We start from the raw sequence: 12,934 nt of genomic DNA, 5'->3' as shown, positions 1-12,934 counted from the left end.
GCAGAGAGACCACTAAGAAGAAGGGCAGAGTCTCGGAGTCATGAGCCAGACACAGAGGAAGCAGGACGTGTAGAAAATGAGATAACAAGCCATGAGCCATGTGGTAGAACTTATATAAGAAATATGGGTTAATTTAAGTTGTAAGAGCTGGTTAGTAACAAGCCTGAGCTATCGGCCGAGCATTTATAATTGTCTCCATGTTGTGATTTGGACTGGCTGGCGGGATAGAAAATTCCACCTACAAGCTCCAGAGTCACAAGCCTCCTTGGAGCACACAAGCACCATGTGAAAGGGCTATTTTCATTTGTGATCTGAATGAATCAGCCAGTGATAATTAATGCTATTAGTAAATTATCATCAACCATTCCCTCTCTTGGAACTCTCTTATAGGACGTCACTCAATTGAGGCCTCAATAACCATATTCTTTCCAATTCTTCCTTCCCAGACACAACCTGTCTTAGTTAGGGTTTCTAACACTATGAAGAGACACCATGACTGTGGCAACTCTTATAAAGGAAAATATTTGGGCTGGAGAAATGGCTCAGCGGTTAAGAGCACTGGCTGCTCTTCCAGAGGTCCTGAGTTCAAGTCCCAGCACCCACATGATGGCTCACAACCATCTGTAGTGAGATCTGATGCCCTCTTCTAGTGTGCAGGCAGAACACTGTATACATAATAAATAAATAAAATCTTTAAAGGAAAACATTTAATTGGGCCTAATATTGTAGAATATTATTTTAAGGTGTGTTACTTTTATGTTGCATTTGTTTAACTCTGTGAAGTTGTGTTACTGTGCCTGTCTAAAACACCTGATGTTTAGCTAATAAAGAGCTGAATGGCCAATAGCAAGGCAGGAGAAAGGATAGGCGGGGCTGGCAGGCAGAGAGAATATAAAGAAGGAGAAATCTGGGAGGAGAGAAGTAGCCAGAGAAGAAGGAGGACTCCAGGGGCCAGCCACCCAACTACACAGCAAGCATGGAAGTAAGATTACAGAAGTAAGAAAAGGTAAAAAACCCAGAGGCAAAAGATAGATGGGCTAATTTAGGTTAAGAAAGGCTGACAAGAAACAGGCTAAACTAAGGCCAGGCATTTATAATTAATAATAAGCCTCTGCCACCGGGCAGTGGTGGTATACACCTTTAATCCCAGCACTTGGGAGGCAGAGCTAGGCGGATCTTTGTGAGTTCAAGGCCAGCCTGGGCTACCAAGTGAGTACCAGGACAGGCACCAAAACAACACAGAGAAACCCTGTCTCAAAAAAAAAAAAAAAGAATAAGCCTCCATGTGTGATTTGTTTGGGAGCTGGGTGGCGGGCCCCCCTAAAAGAGTAAAAACAACCAACAACAACAGTCTGGCTTCCAGGTTCAGAGGTTTAGCCCATTATAATCACAGTGAGATGCATGGTGGCACACAGGCAGACATGGTACTGGAGAAGGAGCTGAGAGTTCTACATCTTGATCCACAGACAGCAGCAGGAGACTATGAGCCATCCTGGGCATAGGCTTGAGAATAGAAGACCTCAAAGCCCACCCTCAAAGTGACACACTTCCTCCAATATGACCACACCTACTCCAACAAGGCCACACTTCCTAATAGTGCCACTCCCTGTGGGCCAAGTACTCAACACATGAGTCTATGCGGGCCATACCTATTCAAATCACCACACAAGCTTAGATGCTGTCACCTACCAGTTATTAACCTCTGACACTCTTCCTTTCCCATTCTGTCCCTTTGTTCTTACATTTCACCTAGTAGCATAAAATGATAGCTCCATCCATAATTCCAAGACTGGCCTCTAGATGCCCAGGAGGATGACTACTAGCCCCATGTGGCTAATACACATGCATTAATTGAAGTGGGAAGATTTAACCACATTGGCAGCTCCATTCCCTGGCTAGGATCTTGCACTGTATAACTACAAAAAGTGAGCAGGATAGTGGCATGCATTCATTGTCCTCCATTCCTGATTGTGGATGCAATGTGACCCAGCTGCTTCAAGCTCCTGATGACAAGTCCCACCATGACGGACTGTGCCTTGAACTGTGAGCTAAAACAGACCCTCTGTCTTTTACTTATGAGGTGTGTTTATTCATTTATACCACCAAATGGCTAGGAAAAACCCAATGCCTATACACAGAAGTACGAACAAACACTTGGTGATCTACTTATATCACAGAATTCTCGACGCAAGAAAAGGGAGTCCCTGGTACATGCAATAAGATGAAGGTTTGCAAACATTTTGAGCAAAAGAAACCTCATACAAAAAGAACGCACACTGCTGGGCTAGTGGCACGCATCTTTAATCCTAGCACTCTGGAGGCAGAGGCAGGTGATTTATTTAGTTCCAGGCCAACCTGGCTACATAGTAAGACCCTGGAGAGAGAGAGAGAGAGAGAGAGAGAGAGAGAGAGAGAGAGAGAGAGAGAGAGAGAGAGAGAGACAGAGAGACAGAGAGACAGAGAGACAGAGAGACAGACAGAGAGAGAGACAGAGAGAGAGACAGAGAGAGACAGAGACAGAGACAGAGACAGAGAAGTGATTCCAAGTATATGAAATTCTAGGATGGGCAAAATTAATCTATGGTGAAATAAATCAGAACAAAGGGTTCCTACGGGGTGAAACAGAGAAACGAAGGATTCTGAGAGGATGAAAACGTCTTCTATCTTTATTATGTTGGGGATCAACCGCTGTCAACTCAGACTGTATTTGGCCCATTAGTGTATGTGAGAGTTACCTTAGAAATACCTGAGCAGGGAGGGTGAGCACACGAAGATGCTGGTGAGTTACATAGTTTCCACACCTGAGGAACAAGGGGAAGGATACTCTTTATACTGCTGTTTTCTAAATGCCTGAGATTTTCTACCATCAAGCGTTTTTAGTTGGTACAGCCACAGTCTTTGCTGAAACTTCATGAAGCAATGAGGAAACCTGTGTCCTGTTCACGTCTGCTCTCGGGAGAAGGATGGACAGAGTAAAGCATCAGACGGTGATTCTAGTGCACAGCCATCAGACCATGCTGTTTCTACCGTCCAACCTCCTTCTCATGGGGATAGAGGTATTCAGACAAGAGGTACCAAACCTAGTGATTTCTTCATTAAACTCCCACTTCAGAGCAATACCATGAGTGCATAATTAATACATGTTCATTTGTGTTGATAATACTGCCCTTGAATTTTTTTTAATGTTTTTAATTTATAATATCTGAACAACAATGGGCCGGAGAGATTGCTCAGAGGTTAAGAGCACTGACTGCTCTTCCAGATGTCCTGAGTTCAATTCCCAGCAACCATATGGTGGCTCACAACCATCTGTAATGAGATCTGGCGCCGTCTTCTGGCCTGCAGGCATACATACTGTATAAATAATAAATAAATAAATCTTTTAAAAAAATATATCTGGGGGCTGGAGAGATGGCTCAGAGGTTAAGAGCACTGGCTGCTCTTCCAGAGGTCCTGAGTTCAATTCCCAGCAACCACATGGTGGCTCACAACCATCTGTAATGACATCTGGTGCCCTCTTCTGGCCTGCAGGGACACATGCAGGCAGAATACTGTATACATAATAAATAAATACATCTAAATAAAATAATAATATTTTAAAAAAAGAAAGTGTTTCTTAAAAAATATATATCTGAACAACAAGAGCAATGCATTCTAATAATAATCTGCATTTTAATAGGTTTTAAGATTTTTTTTTTCCGGAGCTGAGGACCGAACCCAGGGCCTTGCGCTTGCTAGGCAAGCGCTCTACCACTGAGCTAAATCCCCAACCCCTTAAGATTTTTTTATGCATGTATGTTTGTGTAACATATGAGTGCAGTGACCTGGGAAGCCAGATACATGCATGAGAAACACTCTACACATAAAACAAAAATAAATAATATCTTCACGCCTCTAACTGCCTTCCTCACCCTCCTACACTGCCCGTTTCCTATCCCGTGTTTTAAAAAAGAAAAAGAAGAAAATTCTAAAGTTCACCTGGAAATCACATGAAAAGAAATAGCCTTTTTTCCCCCAAAAAAACAAAGTTTTTAATTATTATGAGATGTTGTCTCTAAGACATCAAAATGTTATGTTACATATACAAATGTGTCATATTTTTCAGATACACAAAACTATAAAGGTACAATAAAGGCCGGGCGGTGGTGGCGCACGCCTTTAATCCCAGCACTCGGGAGGCAGAGGCAGGCGGATCTCTGTGAGTTCGAGGCCAGCCTGGGCTACCAAGTAAGTTCCAGGAAAGGCGCAAAGCTACACAGAGAAACCCTGTCTCGAAAAACCACAAAAAAAAAAAAAAAAAAAAAAAAAAAAAAAAAAAAAGGTACAATAATAAAAGTACAATCGTAGTAGGAAAAAAGAAGAGAGTATATCTTAACTTCTAAAAGAAACACAGGGCAGGGCATGCTGGTGCACGCCTTTAGCCCAGGCTCTCAGAAGGCAGAGGCAGGTGGGTGTCTGTGAGTTCAAGGCCAGCCTGGTCTGCATGGCAAGCTCCAGGTCAGTCAAAGCCATATAGTGAGACCCTGTCTCAAAAAACCAGAGACAAGGGGAAGAAGAGGAAGGTAAAATGTCCACAGATGTTTATAAATGTTCAGAAAAATCTGTGGACATAAACACAATAAACTAAAAATAGTTTCCTCCAGGGAAGATGACCCAGGAGGAAGGGGAGTGCTCTGCAGTAGTTTGAATGAGACCAGCCCCCATAGGCTCACAGATTTGAATGTTTGATGACCAGGCAACGGCACTATTTGAAAAGGATTCAGGGGTGTGGCCTTGTGGGTGTGGCCTTGTTGGAGGAGTGTCACTGGGGGTGGGCTCTGAGGTTTCAAAAGCCCACGCCAGGCCCAGTGTCTCTCTCTTCCTGCTGCCTGCAGATCCAGATGTAGAATTCTCAGTTACTTCTCCAGGACCGTGTCTGCCTGCATGCCGCCGTCATGCTTCTGCTGTAAAGACAATGGACTAAACCTCTGAAAATGTAAGCAAGCCCCAATTAAGTGTTTTCTTTATAAGAGTTGTGGTGGTCTGTGGGATGACTCGGCCCTAACAGGCCTGAGGGCCAGCCGGCCCAAACCAGTAATAAGATACTCCCCGAGAGCCAGCCTGAGTCTGCCTAAGGGCCTTAGCAACAGCAGCTGAGACATGATCTGAGATGACCTGGACCAATGAGCGGCAGCCATGTCACACCAGCAGATGCATATTCATCAGACCTCCCCCCAGGGTGGGGTGGAGGGTATATAAGGCTTGCCTCTTCCTGAGTAAACTGAGCTTGTTGTTTCGACATCCCCCCGGAGTCTGTGTCATTGACTCTGCGCCTACTCACCCCGCTCCCCGCAAAGGGAACAGCACAGGACCCTGCCACGGTGGTCATGGTGTCTCTTCACGGCAACAGAACACCAAGAGTTGGACCAGAGTGTTGCTGTGACCGGCTTGACCCTGATGCTTGTCGGCAGAATGCGGACTTTGAGACTTTGGATTAGGAAAGCTGTGGAACACGTTAAGTGGGGCTGAATGAGTCATACTAGTAGACGCATGGAAGACAGTACAGAGGGCACTTTGAACCATGGGGGGGCCCAGTGCAAGAAGTTTCAAAGGGGAAGGATACTTGTGAGAAGTCTGGAGACTGCTCTTGTGACAATCTGTTAAAGAACGTGGTTGCTTCAGGTCCCTATTCTAATATATCTGCCTGAGGCTAAATTGAAGCGTTTGGGATTCGTGGTGTTGGCAGAGATTTCAAGCAGCGTGTTACTGACTGTGTCGTGTGGCTATTAGTGGCCACTCTTAATCTACAATGAAAAGAAGTAGGCAAAGAGAAAAACCACATGTACAGTTTGAGGAGAAAAGGAGCACCAGGAAGTGTAATGGAGCTGAATCCAGTGCTCAAGGAGATACAATGTTTAAAGGAAAGTATATAAAAGAAATATAGGGAATGGTGACTTCAGGGCAAGATCCTACCCAGCTAAGCCTCCAACTTGTGAAACGAATTAAAAAGCTTAAGCAGTGAAGGAAACCATTGAAAAACAGAAACGAAAATGTAACTGAACGAGGGGGCCATGTTCCAACCCCAGCAAGCAGCAAAACTTGGCAGTTTCAGCCACAAGGTTCTGGCTTTAGAGTCACGGTTACAAGAAAGGGGTTGTGGAATCTCCCTCTGCGGCTAGGGAAAGCCACTGAGGCCAGGCATGTCCCTGCATGGAGGCCCAGAGAAGCCATTGTGTGAAGCCTAGATCTCACTGGAGACCCCGAGATGTTGGAGATGTCAGAGCCACGGGATGCCTGCCAAGACCTGCTAACAGGGAGTGGAACCAGCCCAAGAGAAGGAAGTGTGTTGCAGTCAACAAAGCTGAATGGAGTTGGAGATCTGAAGAGCGTCTGGACATCACACATGGAGATGCAGAGTTTGGAGTTTGCTCAGCTGGTTTTCAGTCCTGCTTTGGCCCAGTATTTCCTCACTGGGCTCCTTTTCCTCCCTTTTGGAATGGCAATGCACATCCTGTATTGGAAGTATGTGATCTGCTTTTTGATTTTGATTTTACAGGGGTTACAGTTAAGAGATTGCCATGAGTCTCCAATGAGACTTTAAAATCTAAACCTTTAAAGTGTTGTTCCCAGTACCCATGTCAGGCAGTTCCCACCCCTGTAACGCCAGCTCCGGGGGATCCGGTGCCCTCTTCTGGTCTCCACAGGCATCTGCACTCATGTGCACACAGACACACAGACGCACGCACATAACTTAAAATGCATCTTTAAAATACAAGCAAACGCTGGAGAGAGTTAGTTCAAGATGGGGGCGGGGCGGGATCCCTCAGACCCTGGAGGAAGTATGAACCAGTGCAGCCACTATGGAAACCAGTATGGGGTTCCTCGGAAACTAAAAGCAGAATCACCATAAAGCAGAACACCACTCCTGGGCGCACACACGCCCAGCAGAGCTGAGCCGACACACTAGCTGCATGGTTACCGCAGCATTGCTCCCCAGAGCCTGTAACGGAACAGCCTGTCACCACAGGAAAGGGGTTAAGGTGGATGCGGTCTAGGTGCAGTGCAGACGATTTAAAAGAGCCAGAAAGGGTGAAATTCCATCATTTGCTGGAAAATGGGCAGATGCTGGAGAAGCAGCAAATTTAACAAAATCAGTCAGATTCATAAAAACATGTGTTCTCTCACATGTGGAAGCTAAAGAGAGAGTGTGAGTACACATGTGTGTGTGCGTGTGTGTGTGTGTGTGTGTGTGTGTGTGTGTGTGTGTGTCAGGGTGGGTAGAACTAAGCAGGAAGAGGAGTGAATCCCAGGAAACAGGAGACAGTTATGGGGGAGAATGTGGCCACAGCACACAATTGAATAAAAATGTCACTATGAAGCCTGGTACTTTGTACACAAATACACACTAAGAAAAAAATCTGACTTCAGAGTTTCCATTTTAGTTGGAAAGATCACACCACATGCATTCTCTACTCAGCCATATTCACGGACGTCTCAGTCCAGACTTAATCGGTGGAAGTGTGGCTGAGAAGACAATGTTCTCTTTTTCCCTTTGAGACAAAGTCTCACGTAGCCCACCTTAGTCTTGGACTCACTACATGGCCAACACTGACCTTTTATTCCTGATCCTCCTGCCTCCACCTTCCAATGTCTAGGATTCTATGCATATCATCACACTAGCTAGAAAGACGTTTTCTGTATCTAAAATTCAGATATGTAGACTAAAAAAAATTTAAAAATTATTATATAAAAAATTTATAAATATATAAAAATTAAACTAAATTGCATTATAGGTTGAATATAGTACTTTAATGTTTTAAAAAGTCTAGTAAGGGGGACTAGAGAGATAGCTCAGCAGTTAAGAGCACTGGTTGCTCTCCAAAAGGACCTGAGTTCAATTCCCAGCACCCACACAATGGATAGTCATTTATAAATCCAGTTCTAGGGGATCCAAGGCCCTCTTCTGGCCTCCTCAGGTTCTAGGCAAGCACATAATACTCAGACATACATATGGACAAAACACCCATATACATAAAATAAAAAATAAAATCTAAAAGAAATGTAAGTAAAGTATCTAATTATCAGACTGTCCCAGGAAATTAAGTCATCAAGTCCCCACACACATACCATGAACAGAGAGAAAATGACACTGACCTTGGATGAATTAGTCCCAACTTTCATTCTTTGTTTTTTGATCATGACAACATCTCACAAATGTCCTATAATGTGACCATTGCACTGTATGAAATACTTTGATCTCCCACCACCATCACACAGGGACATTGCTTCAAAGATTTCATAGTCAACTTTTAAAATAATCTCATAGAGTAAGAACAAATTACAAAACTGAAGAATTAAAAAAAACAAGTATGTTAGCCGGGCGGTGGTGGCGCACGCCTTTAATCCCAGCACTCGGGAGGCAGAGGCAGGCGGATCTCTGTGAGTTCGAGGCCAGCCTGGGCTACCAAGTGAGTTCCAGGAAAGGCACAAAGCTACACAGAGAAACCCTGTCTCGAAAAACCAAAAAAAAAAAAAAAAAAAAAAAAACAAGTATGCTGTAGAAAATATGAAAATGCCATTTATTTACCTTATTTACTACATGATTAGCTATAAACATCCAATTTTGCCTTGCAGTTTAAGGCAATATCCATTTTTTGTAGTTGAATGATAAAACCAGCACCTTTTTCAGTGTATCGGCAGTGATCACTTACATTGTATACACTGCGTCTAAGAACCACAGTTCACCTTCTGCACTGTGTCCAGTGCTTAACTGATCATTTATATTGTATACACTGTGTCTAAGAACATCTCACCTTCTGCACTGTGTCTAGTGCATAACTGATCATTTACATTGTATACATCTGTGTCTAAGAACCTCATTTCCCTCATGGTCCTGATGTTCAGAGATACTGACGGCCACCTTCTTCATATGTTCGAGTAATAACGATCACGGTTCCGAAAGTCCCTGTGAGCGTATCTGGCGTACGTCTTAGTATGTGGGATCCTGCCAAAAGGCTCATGGTCATTGAAACAAGACTCAAAAACCTCATCCACGGCCTTCTGGGCCTCTTCTCTGCTGATGTTCCGAACAGCCAAGATGGAAAGGACAGCTCTGTCCCGCACACAGGTCTAAGGAAAGGGAGAACACGTGGTTTTCACTCCGTGTGAAAATGTCATCACATGACACCATTATATATTACCTAAATTAAGATCCATTTCTCCGGGGCTGGAGAGATGGTTCAGCGGTTAGAGCACTGGCTGCTCTTCCAGAGGACCTGGGTTCCATTCCCAGAACCCACATGGTGGCTCACAGCTGTCTCTAACTCCGGTCCCAGGGGATCTGACACCCTCACACAGACAGACATGCAGACAAAACACAAATGCACACAAAATAAAATTTTTAAAATAGATTAAATTCACCTCCTGTTCTCTTATTAATTTCTACCATTCTAAAAGTTAAAATAAAATTATTAAATATAACTCTCAAACCATGTAACATGTTAGTTCAATATAAAACTCTTTAGACATAATTAAGACCTCCGTTTTCTTATTTGGGGGAATATGACCTGATGTCATCCTCTGAGGCACTAAACAATGTCTACCAAACAATCATTCCCAGTTGGCAAAAATCACAAAAAAAAAAAAGTCTGTAAACAAGGTCCTGGCTGGTTTTGCTTAATTAAATTTAAAATACATTTCAAGGGACCAGAGATATGTGTTGGTTAAGCGGCAGACGGCAGCCATGCGAACAGATGTTTCCGTGGCAGAAGAATCACGAGCCATGGTCACCTTTTTAGAGCTTTATAGGGAGAGAGAGGGGATGGGGAGGGGGAGAGGGAGAGAGAGAGACCACGCGGAGGGAAAGAGCACACAAGAGGGCATGCCAGCTTTTTAGGCTGGGACTCCGTCGCAGGCTGATGACATAATTAAGGACATAATCCTTACAATATGACTCAGTGGTTAAGAGAGTTGCCTGCTGTTCCAAAGGACCTAAGTTCAGTTCCCAGCAGCCATGGTGGGCGGTTCACAAACACCTGAAACTCTGGGGACCTGACGCCCTCTTCTGGCTCCCACAGGCACTACACTCACGTAGACAGACACACTGGACATTCCACAGAGTCACTGCATTGAACCTGAAGTCCAGAGTGACAGCACCCAGGTTTTGAACTACCTTTTGTTTAAAGTCCGTGATTCTTTTTTGTTTGTTTGTTTGTTTTTGGTTTTGTTGTTGTTGTTGTTTTAGTTTTTTTAGAGACAGGGTTTCTCTGTGTAGCTCTTCGCCTTTCCTGGAACTCACTTGGTAGCCCAGGCTGGCCTCGAACTCACAATAATCCACCTGGCTCTGCCTCCCGAGTGCTGGGATTAAAGGCGTGCGCCATCACTGCCCAGCAATGTCCGTGATTCTTATATGAGTTCTTCCTGAGGGAATTCCAGAGCTTTTGCAAAACTTAGTAACGAGAGAATCTGGCAAACCATGAGGTCTCCTCGAGGCAAATGGTTCCTTCAAACAACTCCAGATAAGAGGTTCCAGTATCCGGAAATTGACTTGGTGGAGGTATAATTTGTGTGACAATAAAAGAAGCTTTTGCAGCCGGGCGGTGGTGACGCACGCCTTTAATCCCAGCACTCGGGAGGCAGAGGCAGGCGGATCTCTGTGAGTTCGAGGCCAGCCTGGTCTCCAGAGCAAATCCAGGACAGGCACCAAAACTACACAGAGAAACCGTCTGGGGGAGGAGGGCAGAGGCTTTTGCAAAGCCACCAGAACCCCTGATGCTTTGGCTAAACCTGAACTACATTCTGGAGTAACACTCTTTCTTAACTGACCCTCAAAACACAGAACACTGACAACAGGCAAACGTAACTAAAAATAAAATCATCTTTTTTTAAAAAGTGAAATATTCTTCACTTCCACACCTCTTTCATAACTTTTCAGCTGACTAGTGAAAGATTAATTTTTAGTGCTTATCCCAAGGAAGCAGGAAACCATACCCAAACTTGAAAGGTGCCTTCATTTTTAGAAAGAAAGAAAATTGAAACACAGTCTTTGCATAGGCCTCGGTTTTGCTATGAGAATCACGTACCTGTTATCTTGAATTTGTCGATCCTAAATTTGAATTTGTCGATCCTAAAATTTACATGTTTTAAGAAATGTAACAGCCCTGCCGTTCCAATTCTCAGAGAGCTTTTTAAAATATTTATTTCTCTGTTCTTGACACTAAAATTTTAAAAAATGGTGTCTGACCCTTCAACAAAAGATAATTAGAAGCAGGTATGGTGGCACATGCTTGTAAAATCAATACTCAGGAGACGAGGGCATGAGGACCAAGAATCCCAGGCCAGTTTAGGCTACATATCACACATAATTTTGAAAGTCTATCTCAAAATTTAAAAAAATTGAAACTAAAATTAAAGGCCAGGTGTGGCGACACACACCCCCAGCAGTGGGAAGCCGAGGCAGGAAGATGGCCTGAGTCCAGAATAAAACCAGCAGCTGCAAGACCTGGTCTCAAAAGAGCAATAAAGGAAAACTACACAGGGATTCAGTGATAATCACCAACAGCCTCTGTTTTCCCAGGCTTACTTCTGCATGGTCAGCACACTCAGCTGGAAACGCTTGCTCATCAAAGGACAGCCAGAGATGTACAGTGAGACCCTGTCCAAAAAACAATCAAACAAACAAAATCCAGCCGTCAAAGGGTCAGAGGCCCAATGAGAGAGCACAACTACGATTTACTCCTACGGGAAAATGAGAAGAGCAAGGAAAGGGAAGGCGCTCTTAATTAGGGAGGGAGAAGAGAAATGAATATAGGAAGGTAAAATATCAGTAAAACTGTCTTTAAAAGTCCTAAGGAACTATACTATCTATCTACCTAAAATTCCCTATAGTGTGTGTAAATCTGTACAGACATATATAATTTAAATAAAATTTTCCCATCTGGGCTGACAATGCTTCCTCTCCGAGGGCCAAAGAGCATCTCACAAAGTCCAGCACCAAGGCTCCTTTTGAGCTGTTGGTCCAAAGCAGCCTATTGCCGCTGCCCTTCATTGCCCCTCCCTCCAGGGAGAATAAGTCCTCTTGCTGAAGACACCATGGACTTCAGACCCAAGAAGACCCAGAGGATTTGAGCTGGAACTGACCTGGAAACCTGCTCCCTGAGGACTAACTCTCACGGTACCAGAAGACGAAAGGAAGCCTCCGAGGGAGGGAAGCAATCAATAGTCCTACCCAGCTCTAATGTCTACGAGCTGAAACAATGACCAGCCTGGCATGCTATCCCTAAGGGTACAGCCCTCTGGTTGGATTTAAGGCTCGTTCAACAAGAGGGAAATCATGTTTGGTACTGAAAACCTATTCAACTACCCAGGGCTGGTGAAGTCATGGATCTTGGAGGATCTACAATGACCACTTATAATTACTAACTACATTATTTATATATATATATATATATATATATATATATATATATATATATATGTCATATACCCATAGATGAGTATAGGTAACTACATTCTACATATATATCATATACCCATAGGTGAGTATAGGTCTCACCCCTCCTTGCCACCGACAGACTTCTACCGAAAACCACAACCAATCAAAATACAGAAGACAAGAGATCATGTGATACCCAGGTCCGATACATCTACAACACAGTTCCTGTACAGAAGATGAGGTGAAAAGATCGTAAGAGCCAGAGGAATAGGAAGGTTTCTACGAGATTGTGTCTGCTGAAAATGTCAAAGCTGCTGCATCTGCAGAGACTCAGCAGCATGGCTGCCTAAACGAGACCTCAACAACGATGACATCGGAGGGCATGCTAGGATGTGAAAAGCCAACCAAAGCTTTTCTACCACGTCACACAGGTCTCATGGTGCTGACCTGGGCTGCAATACAGCCTCTGTGCTGAAGGGAATTGGGTTTTAACTCTCCAGAGCACTGTGCTCATTTCAAAAT

General features: G+C 44.0%; 1 protein-coding gene across 4 annotated transcripts in view; it reads right to left on the bottom strand.

The window, feature by feature from the left end:
- Atp23 (ATP23 metallopeptidase and ATP synthase assembly factor homolog) overlaps window positions 1-12,934 on the bottom strand; it is a 64,065-nt gene that overhangs the window by 34,247 nt on the left and 16,884 nt on the right. Inside the window, exons 6-7 of one of the 4 annotated variants that reach the window (XM_076554141.1) lie at window positions 11,561-11,632; window positions 8,533-9,108 (exon numbers count right to left, since the gene is read on the bottom strand). The exons of 2 other annotated variants lie outside the window; for them this stretch is intronic. In XM_076554141.1, coding sequence (XP_076410256.1) covers window positions 8,905-9,108; window positions 11,561-11,632 — 276 coding nt within the window. In that variant the 3' untranslated portion in view covers window positions 8,533-8,904. Of the gene's footprint in view, window positions 1-8,532; window positions 9,109-11,560; window positions 11,633-12,934 lie in introns of those variants that run through there. One more of the 4 variants, XM_006973322.4, reaches the window with a different exon arrangement.

This window comes from Peromyscus maniculatus, chromosome 18 (genome assembly GCF_049852395.1).
Source record: "Peromyscus maniculatus bairdii isolate BWxNUB_F1_BW_parent chromosome 18, HU_Pman_BW_mat_3.1, whole genome shotgun sequence".
Lineage (NCBI taxonomy): Eukaryota > Metazoa > Chordata > Mammalia > Rodentia > Cricetidae > Peromyscus > Peromyscus maniculatus.
The sequence above is the reverse complement of the archived record's forward strand: the minus strand, read 5'-3'. Positions and strand labels throughout refer to the sequence as shown.